Source organism: Ceratotherium simum, chromosome 10, assembly GCF_057802395.1.
Source record: "Ceratotherium simum simum isolate JZ-2026a chromosome 10, ASM5780239v1, whole genome shotgun sequence".
Classification (NCBI taxonomy): Eukaryota; Metazoa; Chordata; class Mammalia; order Perissodactyla; family Rhinocerotidae; genus Ceratotherium; species Ceratotherium simum.
The window spans coordinates 53,408,598-53,425,999 of NC_141909.1; the positions used below are offsets into that span (position 1 = coordinate 53,408,598).

The 17,402-nt window shown below is 35.0% G+C and overlaps 1 protein-coding gene across 6 annotated transcripts in view; it reads left to right on the forward strand.

Annotated features, from left to right (window-relative positions):
* The window catches only part of NAA16 (N-alpha-acetyltransferase 16, NatA auxiliary subunit), a 69,335-nt gene that overhangs the window by 15,307 nt on the left and 36,626 nt on the right, over window positions 1-17,402 (forward strand). For 5 of the 6 annotated variants that reach the window (XM_014789949.2, XM_087436013.1, XM_087436015.1 and 2 more), the window contains 4 exons: window positions 5,280-5,433; window positions 9,371-9,490; window positions 10,563-10,589; window positions 11,958-12,053. In XM_014789949.2, the coding sequence (XP_014645435.2) occupies window positions 5,280-5,433; window positions 9,371-9,490; window positions 10,563-10,589; window positions 11,958-12,053 (397 nt within the window). The remainder of the gene's footprint in view (window positions 1-5,279; window positions 5,434-9,370; window positions 9,491-10,562; window positions 10,590-11,957; window positions 12,054-17,402) is intronic. The other variant, XM_004433617.3, reaches the window with a different exon arrangement.

A 17,402-nucleotide genomic window follows, 5' to 3' on the forward strand; every position in this document is an offset into this window, starting at 1 on the left:
TTTTCCTGGAATTTTAATTGTTTTCTTTTTTTCTTATACAATTTGTGCCTTTATCATAGCCTCAGGATTTTTCTTTCTTTTCATTATATTAGGTATTTTATCAAATCTTTTTTTCCTGTTGTTCTTTTTTCCTGAACCCAGAAAAACCATAAAAATGATTTTATTCTTTCCTGAAATTTGTATTTTCTTTATTTACTTTATTTTGCTAAAATATATCTTTTGGTAACTTTCTTAGAAAGGTTATGGGACATAAATTTCTGAGCCCTTGTATATATGAGAATGTCTTTATTCTATCCTTACACTTGTTAGTTTAGTTGTTACAGAATTCTACGTAGAAAATCATAATTCCCGTAGAACTCTGAAGGCATCTAGGGTTGCTGATAAGGAGTCTGAAATTTTACTAGAATGTGTCTGAGTGTTGATTTTAATTAAATCATTGTGCTGGCCACTTAGTGGGTCTATTTAGGCGGAGAAGTAGGTTTTTGGGTTGTCAGCTTTATCCTAGATTGTTTCTTTGAAAATTTCTTTTTTATTGTTTATTCTGTTTGGAGCGCTTATTAGTTTGATAGTGCTCTTCTAGATTATCCCTTAACTTTTGCCAGTCTTTTTGTCTTTTTATTCTACTTTGTATACATTTCTTTAATTTTCTTCTTGTTTTAAATTTTGTTTAAAAATATCATACATTAAAATTGATCCTTTTTTGGTGTGTAGTTCTATGAATTTTAACATGTGCTGATTCGTGTAACTACCACCACCACCACAATCAGGAACAAGTTTGCTTTTAATCCTTTCACTGAAGCTTTTATTTAGCAGTCATGTTTTTAATTTTAAAAGGTCTATTTTGTTCTTTCTTTTGTCTTTAAAAAAAATTTATTTTTAAATTTTTTTAATTGAGATATAATTGACATTATATTGTGTAGGTTTGAGTGTAATGTGTTGGTTTGATATGTTATATATTGATTGATATTATGATTACTACAGTAGCATTAGCTAAAACCTCTGTCATGTCACATAATTATCATTCTTTTTTGTGTTGAGAACAATTAAGATCTAGTCTCTTAGCAACTTTGAAGTTTATAATACAGTGTTGTTGACTGTAATCACTATGCTATGCATTAGATCTCCAGGCCTTATTTACTAGTTGCAAGTTTGTACCCTTAAACAACATCTCGTCAATTCCTCCACTCCCAGCACCTGGTAGCCACTATTCTACTCTCTGTTTTTATAAGTTCAGCTCGTTAAGATTCCACATGTAAGTGATATACAGTATTTGTCTTTCTCTAACGTATCTCACTTAGCATAATGCCTTCAAGATCCATCCATGTTGTCGCAAATGGCAAGATTTCATCTTTTTTGTCTGTGTGAGAGGAAGGTAAGCCCTGAGCTAACATCCGATGCCAATCCTCCTCTCTTTGCTGAGGAAGGTTGGCCCTGGGCTAACATCCGTGCCCATCTTCCCCTACTTTTTTGTGAGGAATATCAGCCCTGAGCTAACATCCATTGCGAATCCTCCTCTTTTTGCTGAGGAAGATTGGCCCTGGGCTGATATGCTTGCCCATCTTCCTCTACTTTATATGGGACACCACCACAGCATGGCTTGACAAGCAGTGTGTCGGTCCACACCTGGGATCTGAACCTTCGAACCCCGGGCTGCTGAAGCAGAGCGAGTGAACTTAACTGCAACGTCACCAGGCCAGCCCCATCATCTTCTCCTACTTTATATGGGACACCGCCACAACATGGCTTGATAAGCGGTGCACCAGTCCAAGCCTGGAATCTGAACCTGCGAACCCCGGGCCACTGAAGCCAAGTGAGCGAACTCAACTGCTACGCCACTGGGCTGGCCCTGAGATTTCATCTTTTTTTATAGCTGAATAGTATTCCATTGTATATATATATCACGTCATCTTTATCCATTCATCTGTTGATGGACACTTCTGTTGTTTCCATATCTTGGATATTGTGAATAACACTGTAGTGAACATAGGTGTGTAGATATCTTGTCTTTTTTTTTTCCTTAGCTTCCAGTTCTCTGGGGCTGTCTACTTTTCTTTGGAGAAGAGCTCTTTACTCTTCGAGTGGGATAGATGCCTAAGATACAGGGTATTTTAGACAAGGTTTTGGCTGCAGAGTTGATGGAAATGGGGTGGGGGTCAACCTTTCAGTTAATCCCTTAATGTTGAGCCGCATGTCGCCTTCCTCTTCCCTCTGTTTACTTGTCAGAATCCTGACCTTGTTTGGGGTCTCCAGGGTAGATGGAAACCCTCCCTAATGATTTCCTCTTTACAGCTGCTCTAGGCTTGAGCTACTTCTGTTTTACTTCATCCCTTATTCTTCGTTTGCTTTCTGTCTCCCAGAAGTTCATTGAAATCTTGTATGTTCTATTTTTTTTTTTTTTTTTATTTTTCCCCCAAAGCCCCAGCAGATAGTTGTCTGTCATAGCTGCACATCCTTCTAGTTGCCGCATGTGGGACGCGGCCCCAGCATGGCCAGAGGAGCGGTGCGTCAGTGCGCACCCGGGATCCGAACCCAGGCCGCCGGCAGCACAGTGCGCGCACTTAACCGCCAAGCCACGGGGCCGGCCCGTATGTTCTATTTTTATTGGTTTATATATTTTTTAATCTTCTCTTATTTTTGTGTATTCTCTTAAGGGAGGAGGTAAACTGTGTGGTAAGTCCACTATGTTTACTTAGTGTCTTAGCTTTTTACTGCCAACTCAAGAATTCTCTATCGAGACTAGTTCTTTGTCTTTATCTGGGAATGAAGTCTTTACCCAAAGACAATTGTGTACTGTACTGTATTCACTGGGCTTGATAAACACTCTTTCCTTTTAAACACAATATTACTACAATTTGTTGGTTAAAATCAGATGTTTGGAATTTTCTTATTTTTCGTAATAAAAGGTATAATTAAGAGGTATAAGAGGCTTTTTTGAGGTATGATTTACATACTATAAAATTCACCCATTGTAAGTGTACATCTCAAAGATTTTTTTAGTAAATCTGTACTTGTGTAGCTATCACCACAATCCAGTTTTAGAATGTTTCATCACCCCAGAAAGTTCTCTTGTGCCCATTTGCAGTCAATTTCCACGCTAATCTCCAGCCCCAAGCAACCAGTGATCTGCCTCTGTCTCTATAGATTTGCCTTTTTTGGAAACTTCAGATAAAGGCAGTCATAATGTAGTGTTTTGTCTCTGGATTCTTTTATTCAGAATGTTTTTGAGATTCATCCATATTAGAGCATGTATTTGTAGTTCATTCTTTTTTAGTGCTGAAAACTATTTCATTGTATGAATATACAACACTTTATCCATTCATGAATTGGTGGACATGGATTGTTTTTAGTTTTACTTACTATGAATAACGTTGCTGTGAACATTGGTGTACAAGTTTTTGTGTGGACATATGTTTTTATTTCTCTTGGGTAGATAAATAGGAATGAAATTAGTTGGTAGTATGCTAAGTATATATTTAACGTTTTAATGAGCTGCCCAGTTGTTTCTTCAGTGGCTGAAGCATTTTACGTTCTCAACAGCAGTGTATGAGAATTTTTTACCCATCGCCCACATCTGTTATTGTCCAATTTTTTGATGATAACCATCTTAGTGGGTGTGTAATAGTGTCTGTTTTAATGATATCTCTGCATTTTCCTAACAACTAATGATATTGAGCATTTTGTCATGTTTTTATTAGCCACTTTTATTTCTTCTTTGATGAAATGTCTATTCAAATCTTGTGCTCATTTTTTAATTGGGTTATTTGTATTACAACTGAGTTGTAAGAGTTCCTTATGTATTCTCAATATAAATTCCTTATCAGATATATCATTTGCAGATATTTTCTGCTAGTCTGTAACTTGTATTTTCATGTTATTAATGGTGTCTTTTGAAGAGGAGGAGTTTATAAGTTTGATGAAGTCTGATTTGCCAATTTTTCTTTTATGCATAGGGTCACATAGATTTTATCCTATTCTTCTAAGATTTCTTTTATAGTTTTAGCACTCACATTTAGGTCTGTGATCCATTTTGAGTTAATTTTTGTATATGCTGTGAAGTATGTGTCTAAGGTTATTTTTTGCACGTGAATATTTAATTGTCTCACTATTATTTGTTGAGAAGACTTCCCTTTCCCCGTTGAATTGCCTTGGCACCTTTGTCGAAAATCAGTTGGCCAGGGCCGGCCCCGTGGCTTAGCGGTTGGGTGCTTGTGCTCCGGTTGGGTGCTTGCGCTCCGCTGCTGGCGGCCCAGGTTCGGATCCCTGGCGTGCACCGACGCCCCGCTTCTCCGACTATGCTGAGGCCGTGTCCCATGTACAGCAACTAGAAGGATGTGCAGCTATGACATACAACTATCTACTGGGGCTTTGGGGGGAAAATAAATAAATAAATAAAAATTATAAAAAAAAAGAAAATCGGACAGAATATAAGGGCTTATTTCTGGACCTTGTATTCTGTTCCATTGATCTATATGTCTATCCTTATGCCACTACCAACCATGCTGTCTTGATTACTGTAGCTTTATAGTAAGTTTGAAATTTGAAGTGCATGTCCTACTTTGTTGTTCTTTTTCAAGATTCTTTTGTCCATGCAGAGTTCCTTTGATTTCCATTTACATTTTTAGGGTTAGCTTGTCAATTTCTGCAAAAAAGCTTATTGAGGATTTGATAGGGATTGCATTGAACTTTTAGATTAATTTGGGGAGAATTGCCATCAAAACAATATTGAATATTCTGATCCATGAATATGGAATAGAATGTCTCTCCATTTATTTAGGTCTTCAATTTCTCTCAGCATGTTTTGTACTCTTCAGTATGTGGGTCTTGTTTCTTAAATTTATTCCTCAATATTTTGTTGTTTCTGATGCTTTTGTGAATGAAATTATTTTAATTTCCTTTTCAGGTTGTTCATTGCTAGTATATAGAAATATAATTGATTTTCATATGTTGATCTTATATTCTCTCATCTTGCTAAACTTCCTTATTAGTTCTAGTAGTTCTTTTTGTAGATTCTTTAGGATTTTAACCATTTTTATACTTTTTTGGGGGTATAGGATTTGCTGACCTCTTCACTTTGCCATAGGCAGAAGTTCTCATCCCTTCATTTGTTTTAAAGAATGTATTAATCATCTTTGCTGTTAGTCACTCTTCTGTTTGTAACTGCTCGTAGGTTGCTTTTTTAAGTCTGTGTGAATGACTTTCCTGAGAAAGCAGTTATAGTAAAGATCTGTAACTGCTTTATGTAATTATATAAATAAGATAATTTGGTCTTTTTTTTTCAGGTTCCTCCCAACAAAATAGACTATGAATATAGTGAACTGATATTATACCAGAATCAAGTGATGAGAGAGGCAGATCTATTTCAGGAATCTTTGGAACATATAGAAACATATGAGAGACAAATATGTGATAAACTTTTGGTGGAGGAAATTAAAGGTAAATTGAGCTGCTTTTTCCTTTTTAATGGCCTCAATTAGAGAAAAGAACAAAAACTATATCCTTTTTTCTGTCTTAACACTTAAGTAGGACTTGCTATTATCAGGCAGTACTCTAAACACTTTTATTATTAAGCCATTATTAATTAATTTAATCCTCAGAACCCTATGATGTAGTTGTTATATCTATTTTTGAGATGGGGGACCAAGGAACAGAGTGGTTAAGTGACTTGCCCAGAGTTGCACAGCTAAGTAAGCTGGGTAGTACTGTATTTGAATCCAGGGATTTTGACTTCAGATTCCATTTTCTTTTTTTTTTTTTTTCAAAGATTTTATTTATTTTATTTTTTCCCCCCAAAGCCCCAGCAGATAGTTGTATGTCATAGCTGCACATCCTTCTAGTTGCGGCATGTGGGACTCGGCCTCAGGATGGACGGAGAAGTGGCGCCTCGATGTGCACCCGGGATCCGAACCCGGGCCGCCAGCATTGCAGTGCGCGCACTTAACCACCAAGCCACAGGGCCGGCCCGAGATTCCATTTTCTTAAGCAGTATGTTATACTGCCTTTATATCTTCTCCTTCTCCCCCACAATATATATCTCCATATATAGTAAAATATAATGGGAATAGTAAAGGATGACACTGGGATCGTCATAAAAACAAGATTAGTTTCTTTTCATTAGGGGCTAATTATCAAGGCAGGATCTTGATAAATAGTTTGTTAAAAATGTTCCTCAACAAAGGGTAAAGCATTATTTTTCTTTTATACAAATCTTTGCTCATCAGTTATCCATTTCCTGAGCAATACTGTGTTAAGTAGAATGTCCAACTAAATTAATTAGTTTAAAACTAAAATTTCATATATTTGCAGGACTTGTAAAACTTATTAAAAATAATAACTAACATTTATTTACTCTTACAGTGTATCAGAGTATGGTAATTGCTTAAACTGCTTTATTGCATTTAATTTTTTAGCATTTAATGTGGGTACTATTTAGTATCTTCATTTTATAGTTGAGGAAACTAAGGCTTAAGAAAGGTTCAGGACTTGCCCAAAGTCACCCAGCCATTTAGGAGGGAGAGTTAATTTCTAAACACATCTTTCTGACTTCAGAGCCTCTTTTTAAAATTTAAATAGAGGGGCCGGCCCTGTGGCTTGGTGGTTAAGTGCGCGCGCTGCGATGCTGGTGGCTCGGGTTCGGATCCCGGGTGCGCATCGAGGCACCACTTCTCCGTTCATCCTGAGGCCGAGTCCCACATACAGCAACTAGAAGGATGTGCAGCTACGACATACAACTATCCACTGGGGCTTTGGGGGGAAAAATAAAATAAATAAAATCTTAAAATTTAAATAGACTTTATTTTTTAGAGCAGTTTTAGGTTCACAGCAAAATTGAGTGGAAATTACAGAGATTTCTGTCCCCACACATGCACAACCCACTATCAACATCCCCCACCAGAGTGGTACGTTTGTTATAGTCAGTGAACCTACGTTGACACATCATAATCATCCAAACTCTGTAGTTTACTTTGGGGTTCACTCTTGGTGTTGTACACCCTCTAGGTTTTGATAAATGTGTGATGACATATATCCACTGTTATAGCATCTTGCAGAGTAGTTTCACTGCCCTAAAAATCCTCTATGCTCTGCCTGCTTGTTTCTCCCTGCCCTCAACCCCTAGCAACCACTGATCTTCTACTGTCTCCATAGTGGTGCCTTTTCCAGAATGTCATATAGTTGGGATCATACAGTATGTAGCCTTTTCAGATTGGCTGTCTTCACTTAGTAATATGCATTTAATTTTCCTTCATGTCTTTTCATGAGTCCTTTTAACTGCTATCCTCTACTCTTACTTGGTAATGTATAGCAACTGACTGGTTTAATTTTTATTGTGAATAGTATTAATAATATCAACTACAACACTATTTTTCAAACTATTGGTAAAATAAGGATAAATAATATTTTGATTTCTTTCTTGTTCTACCTCCTGTAATTGATGGGAGCAAAGACAAAAGGCAGTTATTTTATGTTCTGATGTATTATTGCTGTTTCCTGATTAAATGTTAACTCTGAGGTTCCTGTTTCTCTCTTGTGGCATCAATAGGGAATACTGTGATTAAAAATTAGATATGATAAAGTGAGATCAATTCTAGTTAAAAAATTCTGCAAGTTGCAGCATGACCACATTCATCCATATGTTACTAGTGAGGGTAATTTGGGGGCCATCAATTTGAATATAAAGACAATGCTCTACATCGCTTCTAGCAATGGGTTATGGTATTTTTATGTTTTCAGTGAACTTTGCAGACCCAGAGACCTTTGATATTTACACATTTGTCTTTTGTAGTCATTAGCATATTAAGATCCTTTAAAAAACTTTTAGGTTAGATTTTCACTTACTTTCTGAATATATGCAAGTGTACTTATTTGTCCTGTATGTTGCTTGAGTAATAACCTTTGCCTTATGGTGCTAACAGGTGACAAAGGTTTTTGGAATTGAAAAATATGCTGTTGTGTATTATATCTAGGGTAAGCAGAGTAAAAATGGGACTAGCCAGAAGTTAATTGTGGAGGAATGGGGCATGTTTATAGGTTCAAGTAGCAAATGTTTATGTGTATTCACTTTATACCAAGCACTGTGCTAACCACTTTAAGTAAATTGTTTCAGTTGATTATCACAAAAGCAGACTGAGGTAGTTGATATTTTATAGGTAAGGATATGGACATTGGAATTTTGTAACTTGCTCAAGGTTACAAAACTAGAAAGTGGTAAAACTGGTAATTACACCTAGGTAGTCTTACTCTATTGTTTTGTTTTTTTTTTTTTCTTTGAGGGAGATCAGCCCTGAGCTAACACCTGATGCTGACCTTCCTCTTTTTTTTTTTTTTTCCCGAGGAAGATTGGCCCTGAGCTAACATCTGTGCCCATCTTCCTTGACTTTATATGGGACGCTGCCACAGCATAGTGTGACAAGCGGTGCTTCGGTGCGCGCCCGGGATCTGAACCCGCAAACCCCGGGCCACCACAGCGGAGTGCGTGCACTTAACTGCTTGTGCCACTGGGCCAGCCCCTGTAGTCTTACTCTAGAGCTTGAGTAATATATAATACATATAAATAGTAAAATAATAGTGTGTAATAACCACTATAATATGCTGCCTCCTCCAAGATGATGAAAGCTGAAATAGTATGACTGAAGACATTTCAAAGGGTTATTTGTTTGAAATAGATTCTTTGGGGAATGTGAAATCTTAGGGATAGAAAGTTGAGATATGTTTTTTTTTGAGAATCTCTCTTTTATCTTGGATTAGGTATACTTTCCATTATATCTGAGAAGTTTAGATTTTTATTTCCCATATCCACTTTCAGTTTATATGGCTTAGTAGAAGGAACTGAATCTTAAAGTGACCCACGTGTGAACATGGTTTGTGTAGTTTTTGCTGTGGAGTGGTGGTTAGTGTTACTGTTTTGCTGAGTTAAATTTCTCCAATTTTAGTAACTTGGAAAGGAAACTAAGAGAATTGAGTGGAGACTTGTTTAATATATGAATTGATCAGGAAAAGTACATTCAAATCTTGCAGTAGGAAGGTAGGGATATTTCTTTAGAATTATTTACCGATCTCTATAGGATGTCTTGATCTTAAAGAGTATATAAAAATGTGTATAATGCAGAGATTTTTACTAACAAATTAATATCCTATATGTGTATTTGGCGTGTGAGAGGGAGCCAAAAATGAATGTTAGTAAGTAGAATGTGTTAATGAAAGTTCATTTCTTAAGACAAGCTGTGAATTAATCTAAACTGTGCTCCAAAGGGAAGAACATGCAATTCTGTCTTTATAAACATCTATTATACTAATATTGCTTAGTGAAATCTCTGGGATCAGGAAGATATTTAATGTTTAAGTAAAATGAATTTGACTTTAAACTTAATTTTAGGGGAAATGCTGTTGAAATTGGGAAGATTAAAAGAAGCCAGTGAAGTATTCAAAAACTTAATTGATCGGAATGCAGAAAATTGGTGTTATTATGAAGGCTTGGAAAAAGCTCTACAACTTAGTATGTAATTTTTCTCCTCTACCTTCTCTTAACTAGTGTTTTAAGTATAATAAAATGTAAATTTGTAATAATACTTGAGGGTAAATATTTTTAGCATTAGCATTCATTTTTCCATTTAGGAAATATACAGGTTAAACATGAGAGTGAAAATGAATTCAGATATTTATACTTAAGTGATAAATACTTACAGGTAATTTTAAGTTCCTTGACCTGTTAAAATGTTACCAATTTAGACTAACTAGAGAGATGGGGAAGAAAATGAGCATTCCCTTTCTGGGAGACATCATAATTATTTAATATTTTTTAAAAATTAGAAGTCTGTTACCCTCCACCTCTAAACATAAGAAAGACATTTTGCTGAGGGTATGTAGTATATAGTATCAGCATAAAAATTATTCTCTTAATTTCAAACTAGGCTAATTTTATGTAGAGCAAAATGTTATACATCTTCTTTTGAAATTAGGTAATCTTGACCCTTTTCAGAAATCTAGAGTATTATTCCAGATTTTTCCTAGTATTTTCATAATTAAATGTTATATTAGGAGCAGCTAATATTCCTAAAATTATATTTACTCATGGATAAATATATGGCTGAAATAATTATGAAACTATGACTGAATGGTATTGAAACAGCAGAATTTTTAAAGTTAAAAAGTATGGTAAATAGGTAGCTATCCATATTCATTTAATAATAGTATGAGCTATGAGAAAAATTTATTTGTTGTATCCTAATCACTATTATAAATTAATCTAGGTTTTCTGTTTGTATTTAAAATTTAATGTCACAAATTATTAAATTTTTTTCTTAAATATTTTTAAGAAAATGATAATTAAAATATTAGATCAGTAATCTTTTTTTTAAAAAAATAGGACACAAGTCATATGTCTGATTGTTGGAAATGTGAGATAACTATGATTTTTCTTTAAACTACCAATTACTGATGTGTAGTTAATAATAGAGATTTTTTAAATGTTTTAGTAAAATGAATGTAATATGTTCCAAATGTCAGGATCCGTGCTTACTATAAAATGTATTGATTACAAAACTAATTACATTACTTTATTTTTTTAGGTTCCTTAGGACCTTTTCTCCCCCATGGTAAGTTCTGGAGCTCCAACTTGTGACTTCAAATAGGGTGTTGAAATGGTTTTGGTTTTGGTTTTGTCTTAATGTCTTAATGTTAATTGAACTACATTTATAAGACTTGTTATATGTGGGGTGGTAGAGAAGTTTTTTTTATACTTACAGTTTGTCCTTCTCTAAGATTAGGCATAAATATGAGAACTGCTTTTTTTTAAAATATGCAATAGCCTTCATGTAAATTTTAATATAAGGGTCCTTAATATTTCATGAAGTCTCCAAATTGTTAACAGAAGGTGAAAATTATTTTTCGCATATCCCAGTTTTTAAAATCCAACCACATTGGAGCTCCAAAACATATTATTGGGGGAAGGAAGGAGTCTAAACAAAATCAAACTTTACTTTTAAAGTGTGGTGTTGATAATCTTGATACTGAACACTACATTTACTATGGAGATACCTTGATTTCTAGCACCAAGGGTTATTCTTAAAATGATTATATTTCTGTGGCCTGAATCAAAATCCACTTAAAACCTTATAGTTTTAAAACAGGTTTGTTTGCTTTTTCTTAAAATTCTGCTGTAAATTGTCTTCTGCTTATATAAAATAATACATGTAATCTCTCTTTGTAAATTATGCAGGATGTTATTTTAGAATAATGAAGTAGACCCAGATCCTACTCTGTAAATTGCTGTTGCAGAGTGTCATGTAGTTTATATATAGATCCTCTATTTAGTACTATAAAATTAGGTTGGTCTTGGGAGGGAAGATACAGCTTTCTGTTAGAAGTATATTTTATATCATTATATTTGGGAGAAATAATTGCCACTTGAAACAATCTGTACTAATGGGGTTCTTTATTTTGGAGTTTCGTTGGAGATTTTATGTGTCAAAGCCACCTTAGACGTTTAGTTCATCTTTTTAACTATAAAACGTTTGCATTTATGATCCTAAAACTGTTGCTTCTTTAAGCCTAATCAGTAGGCATTATAGACTTTTCTGGGGATATATGTAGGCTTCCTTGGGGTAGAGGGTTTATGTAAGATATGTTATAAAGGAACATTTTTCTCTTTCATGGGTTGTGCCCTAAGGAATATAAGAGAAGTGCAGTGTATCTGTGTGTCTTGTGTGTATATGATTTGAGTTGGATGTAGAATTTGTCTTGGTGAAAGAAGTTTTGAATTTCTCCAGAGCTTGGATTTAAAATGGTGATTTACTGTTTATATTATTTCACCACCACAAAGTTAATGTCATTCTTACCAAAATTGAGAGCAGCTTTAATATTGATAATGCAATTTCTATATCGTAATTTTTAAAGTTTGTTAGCATTTTATCATAGATAAAAGTTTTGATGCTTTGATTCTTATACGTATTTACTGATAATAGGCACTTTAGAAGAGAGGCTTCAAATTTATGAAGAAATTAGTAAGCAGCACCCCAGAGCAATGTCACCTAGAAGATTACCCTTGAATCTTGTCCCAGGTAATATTAGGATATCTTTGTAACACTAATAATTATTTGTTGAAATTACTCATACACCATTCACATTTTAAAAATTTGTGGTATAGAGTTTACATCTACACTAGTTTTGTGGGTGAGAGTGATCAGTTATGAATTTATTATGTATATGTTAATAAGAGTGTTCATTGTATGTGTATGTGTTGGTTTTAAGTATCAGAAATTATTTATATAAAATTGTTTTTCTTTCGTGACTTTAAAAATTAAACACCAGATTTAGAAGGTAAAATAATTCCCTGGAATTAATGACAAGTTATATGTGAGGTATTATGATTTAGTGGTGGAAGTTTTGTAGCGTTAGATCTTTTTTTAGAGCATAAATTCAAGGAGAGTTGTGAGCTCTTTATGCCCAATGCAGTCTGTGAGAACATCACCATTCCCTTTGAAGGCCCTCTCTCCTCAGAGTTGACCACTTTCCTGAAATTTGCTTTTTATCATGCCATTATTTTTGTAGCACTCTATGTATTTTTTTATTTCTAGAAACAAAAACAAAAGAACCCCTGCTCTTGTACTTTATGTAAATTGGAGTACTATGATATGTATTCTGTGAATTGCTTTTACCAAACAGTAGTATATTCATGACCTTGATCCAAGTTGTTGCATGTAGCTGACCTCATTCGCTTTTGCGCTGTATAGGAGGTAAAGAGTATATTAGTTCTTTAGATAGTTAATATCTTTAATGACTTTATAGAAAATTGTGCCTTTTTTCTTAAAGTCATCTTTATTGTTAGTTGAAAGTGCTGTGGATTGTGAATTACTTATCGGAACTTCTGGCATGTCTTTTGATAAAGTCAGACCCCAGAAAGCTAATATAACTTAAAAATCTAGGCATGGGGTGAGGAGGGAGTATATTTTCTAGTGAATTCTCCCTTACAATGAAAATATTTGTTTAAATAATTGGGTTATAATTTTCTTCTTATCAAAAGATTCATGGAAATTAAAAGTTTTTTAGTTGACTGACTTTGAAAACATATGAAAAGGCTCTTAGAAATTTATGGGATTAGACAGTAGATACGAATTTATTTAAAAAATTCATTTTCTGTTAGTGCCTTTGGTTCCACAGAAGATGAATAATAATATTCTGATCTTCTCTGTTTGTTTTGTCTTTGTGAAAGACTGAGAACAGATTTCGCTAATGTCTTCCAGGGAACGTTAAGTCTAAGTGGATATTAATAGGCTTAGTGGGGAGGGTGCTGGTGTACTGAGATGTTCTTCAGTTCAGTGAGTTTGGGGAACTTGGGTTTAATCACAATCAATCAGGTTTCTGTAGAACCTCCTAGAACTTTTAATATATGCATTGTGAATTTCCAAGATGTGATATATGGTCAGGGAAGAGCATTTCCCTAGTAAAAGTTTTTTATGGAAGATGCTTGGGCTCAGATTTCTATATCTTCTTTTTAAAAAAATAACAGCTTTTTGAAATATAATTCATATACCATAAAATTCACTTTTTGAAGTGTGTAACTCAGTGTTTTAGTATGTTCATGGAATTGTGCAACCATCATCACTATCTGGTTTCAGAAAATTTTCATCACTGCAGAAAGAAACCACATACCCATTAGCCGTCACTCCCAATTCCTCACCCCCCTGACCCCCACCCCCGCACCAGGCAACCACTAATCTACTTTCTGTACCTATGGATTTGCCTGTTTTGGACATTTCATATAATTGGAATCATACTATAGGTGGCCTTTTGCGTCTGACTTCTCCTTTTTTTAATCTGTCTCAGGGTGTATCTTGTGTTTCACAATGTGAGTGGAGATTTAGTTTGGAGCTTTCAGATGCATTCGTATGCCTCTTAAGGAAAAGAAAAAACTCATTTAACTAAGATTACAAACAAGACTTCTTAGTTCTATTATTCCTTTATGGAACATGGAGCTTCAAATTTACACTGCCTAGATTTATTTTCATAGTCATTAAAGTTTGCTAAAAGCTCTCAGTACATGATAGGAACTACATTTTTACTGAAAGATAGCTTGGAATCAACTGTTGATGTGACAGTGCGATTTAGGTTAAAGTGGAATCTTCCTGGACCCTCGGGGCATTCTGTCTTTGAAATGCTAAAAGGATCTTTTTACAAGATAGGTCCCACTTAGAGCGATCTGATGGCCTGGGTTCAAGGTCGACATCACTGTGAGGTTCAACATATATGTATTTACAAAGCTCCGTTGAGCATATATAAAATTGTGCAAATACTTGTACCTGTGCAAAAGTTGAATACTTCAAGAAGTATTTTTGCCTGTCGAGAAATATTTTTATGTGTAATAAGAAAGGCATCTCGGCATTATCAAAAGCACTAAGATCTTTTTTAAGAAATGTGTTGGAGGGGCCGGCCCCCTGGCTTAGCGGTTAAGTGTGCGCGCTCCGCTGCTGGTGGCCCGGGTTCGGATCCCGGGCGCGCACCGACGCACTGCGTCTCCGGCCATGCTGAGGCTGTGTCCCACATACAGCAACTAGAACGATGTGCAACTATGACATACAACTATCTGCTGGGGCTTTGGGGGGAAAAATAAATAAATAAAATTATAAAAAAACAAAAACAAAAACAAATGTGTTGGAGGGGCTGGTCTGGTGGCGTAGTGGTTAGATTCACACGCTCCGCCTCGGTGGCCTGGGGTTCGCAGGTTCAGATCACGGGCATGGACCTTGACCCTTGTCAAGCTATGGTGTGGCAGGTGTGCCGCATATAAAGTAGAGGAAGATGGGCACAGATGTTAGCCCAGAGCCAATCTTTCTCAGCAAAAAGAGGAGGATTGGAAACAGATGTTAGCTCAGGGCTAATCATCCTCACAAAAAAAAAGAAATGTGATGGAACTTGAGAATGCAAGATAAGTTTTGGAAAATGCTTTCCAGTTTTTAGATAAAAAGATTTATTACTTACAGAGTAGTGAACACAGTGGAAGTCCTGGGGAGATTCTCCAACAGCCTAAAATATTAAGTGCTGTGAAAATAATGCAGGGATGTAGGTACTTTTCAAAATAACTAGTCCAATTCATCATGTTCTGTTAGTCTTCACTGGCCAAGGAGGGAGGGAGAGGGAAGGAGATAATCCAGTGTATTGAACATAGAATGCTAATCAAATTTTGCTTCATTATTTTATTTTTGTTTCATTAGATTATTTACTTTTATTTTTTATTGAGATAAACTTACACAATGTTATATGTCAGTTATAAGGTGTATAACATATTGATTTCATATGTTTGTTTATTTCATTATCATTACCACCATAGTGTTAGCTAACACCTCCAATCAGGTCACATAATTATCATTTCTGTTTTGTACTGGGGACATGCTCCAATATTTAGAATAAATTTCCAGTGAATCAGATACAGTCTGATCTTGCTGTTTATGTACATAATTTTAGCAATGGATTTGGGGATATCAGTTTTTCTGTGCATCTATGCTATACATCTAGAGAAGAATGAGCATAGCATCTGTGTAGTCAGATAACCTGTTTTGTAAGCTGTAATGCTCAACTGGCACATGATTGATGGTCTTTTTTTTTTCCTCCTAAAGGAAGGACTGTGGGAGTACTAAAGAATTATTTAAAAATAACTAAGGAAGAAGGGAGATTATTTTGTGAAAGAGTTTTTCTTATACCTAAAGGAAAAAATTATGAGATGGGTAAATAGTAATTTGGGGTTATAGGGTGTGACTGAGCAGTTGAGTAGCTGAATGTAGGCTTCTTGTTTAGATAATACATTTATACAGTTCCATATGAAAGGGTACAAAAGAGTTTTTAAATGAAAAATCTTCTTTCTGTCTCTGTCCCCTGGCCACCAAGTTTACTTACCTAGAGACAGCCATTGTTACCAGTAGATGTTGTGTTCTTCCAGAAATGCATTGTGCATACACATACAAAAAATGTGTGGGGAGTTTGTGCATAGTTTTCTTTTTTTCTCCCCCTTCTATACAAAAGTGGTAGCATAGATTGCACCTAGTTTTCCTTTTTTCTTAATTAGAATTCAGTATTTGGAGTTCAGTGCTCTATCAGCAGAAGTGCTTCCCCATTCGTTCTCATAGCTGCATAGTCTAAATAACAGTTTAATGGGAGGAGAGGCTTTCAATATTGTGGATAATTGAGAGTTGAGTATATTGTCTTTTAAGTCAAATCTACCAGTATGATCTGAATAGACTGAGAAAGTTGACCAAGAAGAGGAGTTCCAAGTAGCCTCTGACGTGAAGATAAAATGCTTATTTTCTTAGTAGATGATAGCAAATATGGAAAATATGTTAAGTATAGAAGTACAATAGCTGTCAGATATCTATATGATAGACATTTATTGAGTGGTTACTGTATGCCAGACACTCTGCTTATTGCTGTATACTTACCAGCTTGTTTGAGCCATACAAGAGTACTTTGGAGGCTGATGGTAGTATCCTCATCTTATAGTAGAGAAAGTGAGGTTTTTAGTGGACAAGTTATTTGCCCAAGATCACATACAAAGTAAGTGGAGATTTATGCATTCTTCTAAGTAACTGTGATTTTCAAAAGATCGTATAGGATGTATACCAAGACAACACAAAATTTCACTGAGTTAAATATATATCATTACTTCCTTAAAAATCAAGTGGTTTCAGAGATCAAATCTTTCCAGCACTTCCTCTGATACAAAGATTAGAGATCATCTGAAAACAGCCTTTATAATAAATTGAGTTAACAAATGTTAAACCTGTTTTTATATTTTATAAATTTTCTAGTCAATAAAATTTAAATTTCTCTTTCAAATTTTTATGACATCTAATTATATTGCGTATGCATGTTTTATTCAACATGGTCAGTTACAACAAATGAAAATAAACACTGTGGGTTGTTGGTTTTTTTGTGAAGTGTTGTGATTCGTAAAGAAACCTTAAGAGATCATTTCAGTAGTCTTACTTTAAGTTAAACCATTCATGACATATATATCCCTTTTGTTTTTTTTAATGAGTGGGCAAATCCATGTCCTTATGTATTAACCCTTATTGTCAAAAAGTTCGTTTGTCTGAGCCAGAGCCTTTGTATTTAAAATGAAAATTTTTTCAATTTTCTTCTGCTTTCAAAAAATGACACCACAATTTTATGGTAAAGATGTAACAATAATAGAATTATTTACTTGATGTTGTAAATAAGGTATTTATTTTAATTCTAACGTTGGAATACCCCAGGGCTCAGTCTAGTGTCTAACGTGTTTACCTACTGTCCAGCTCACTCACTAGAATGTTGGGTTCCATGAGGGCAGGGTTAAAAAAAATTTTTTTGTTTTACTCACTACTATCTCCCCAATACCTGGAACAGTGCCTGGCACGTAGTAGGTGCTTGATAGATAATTG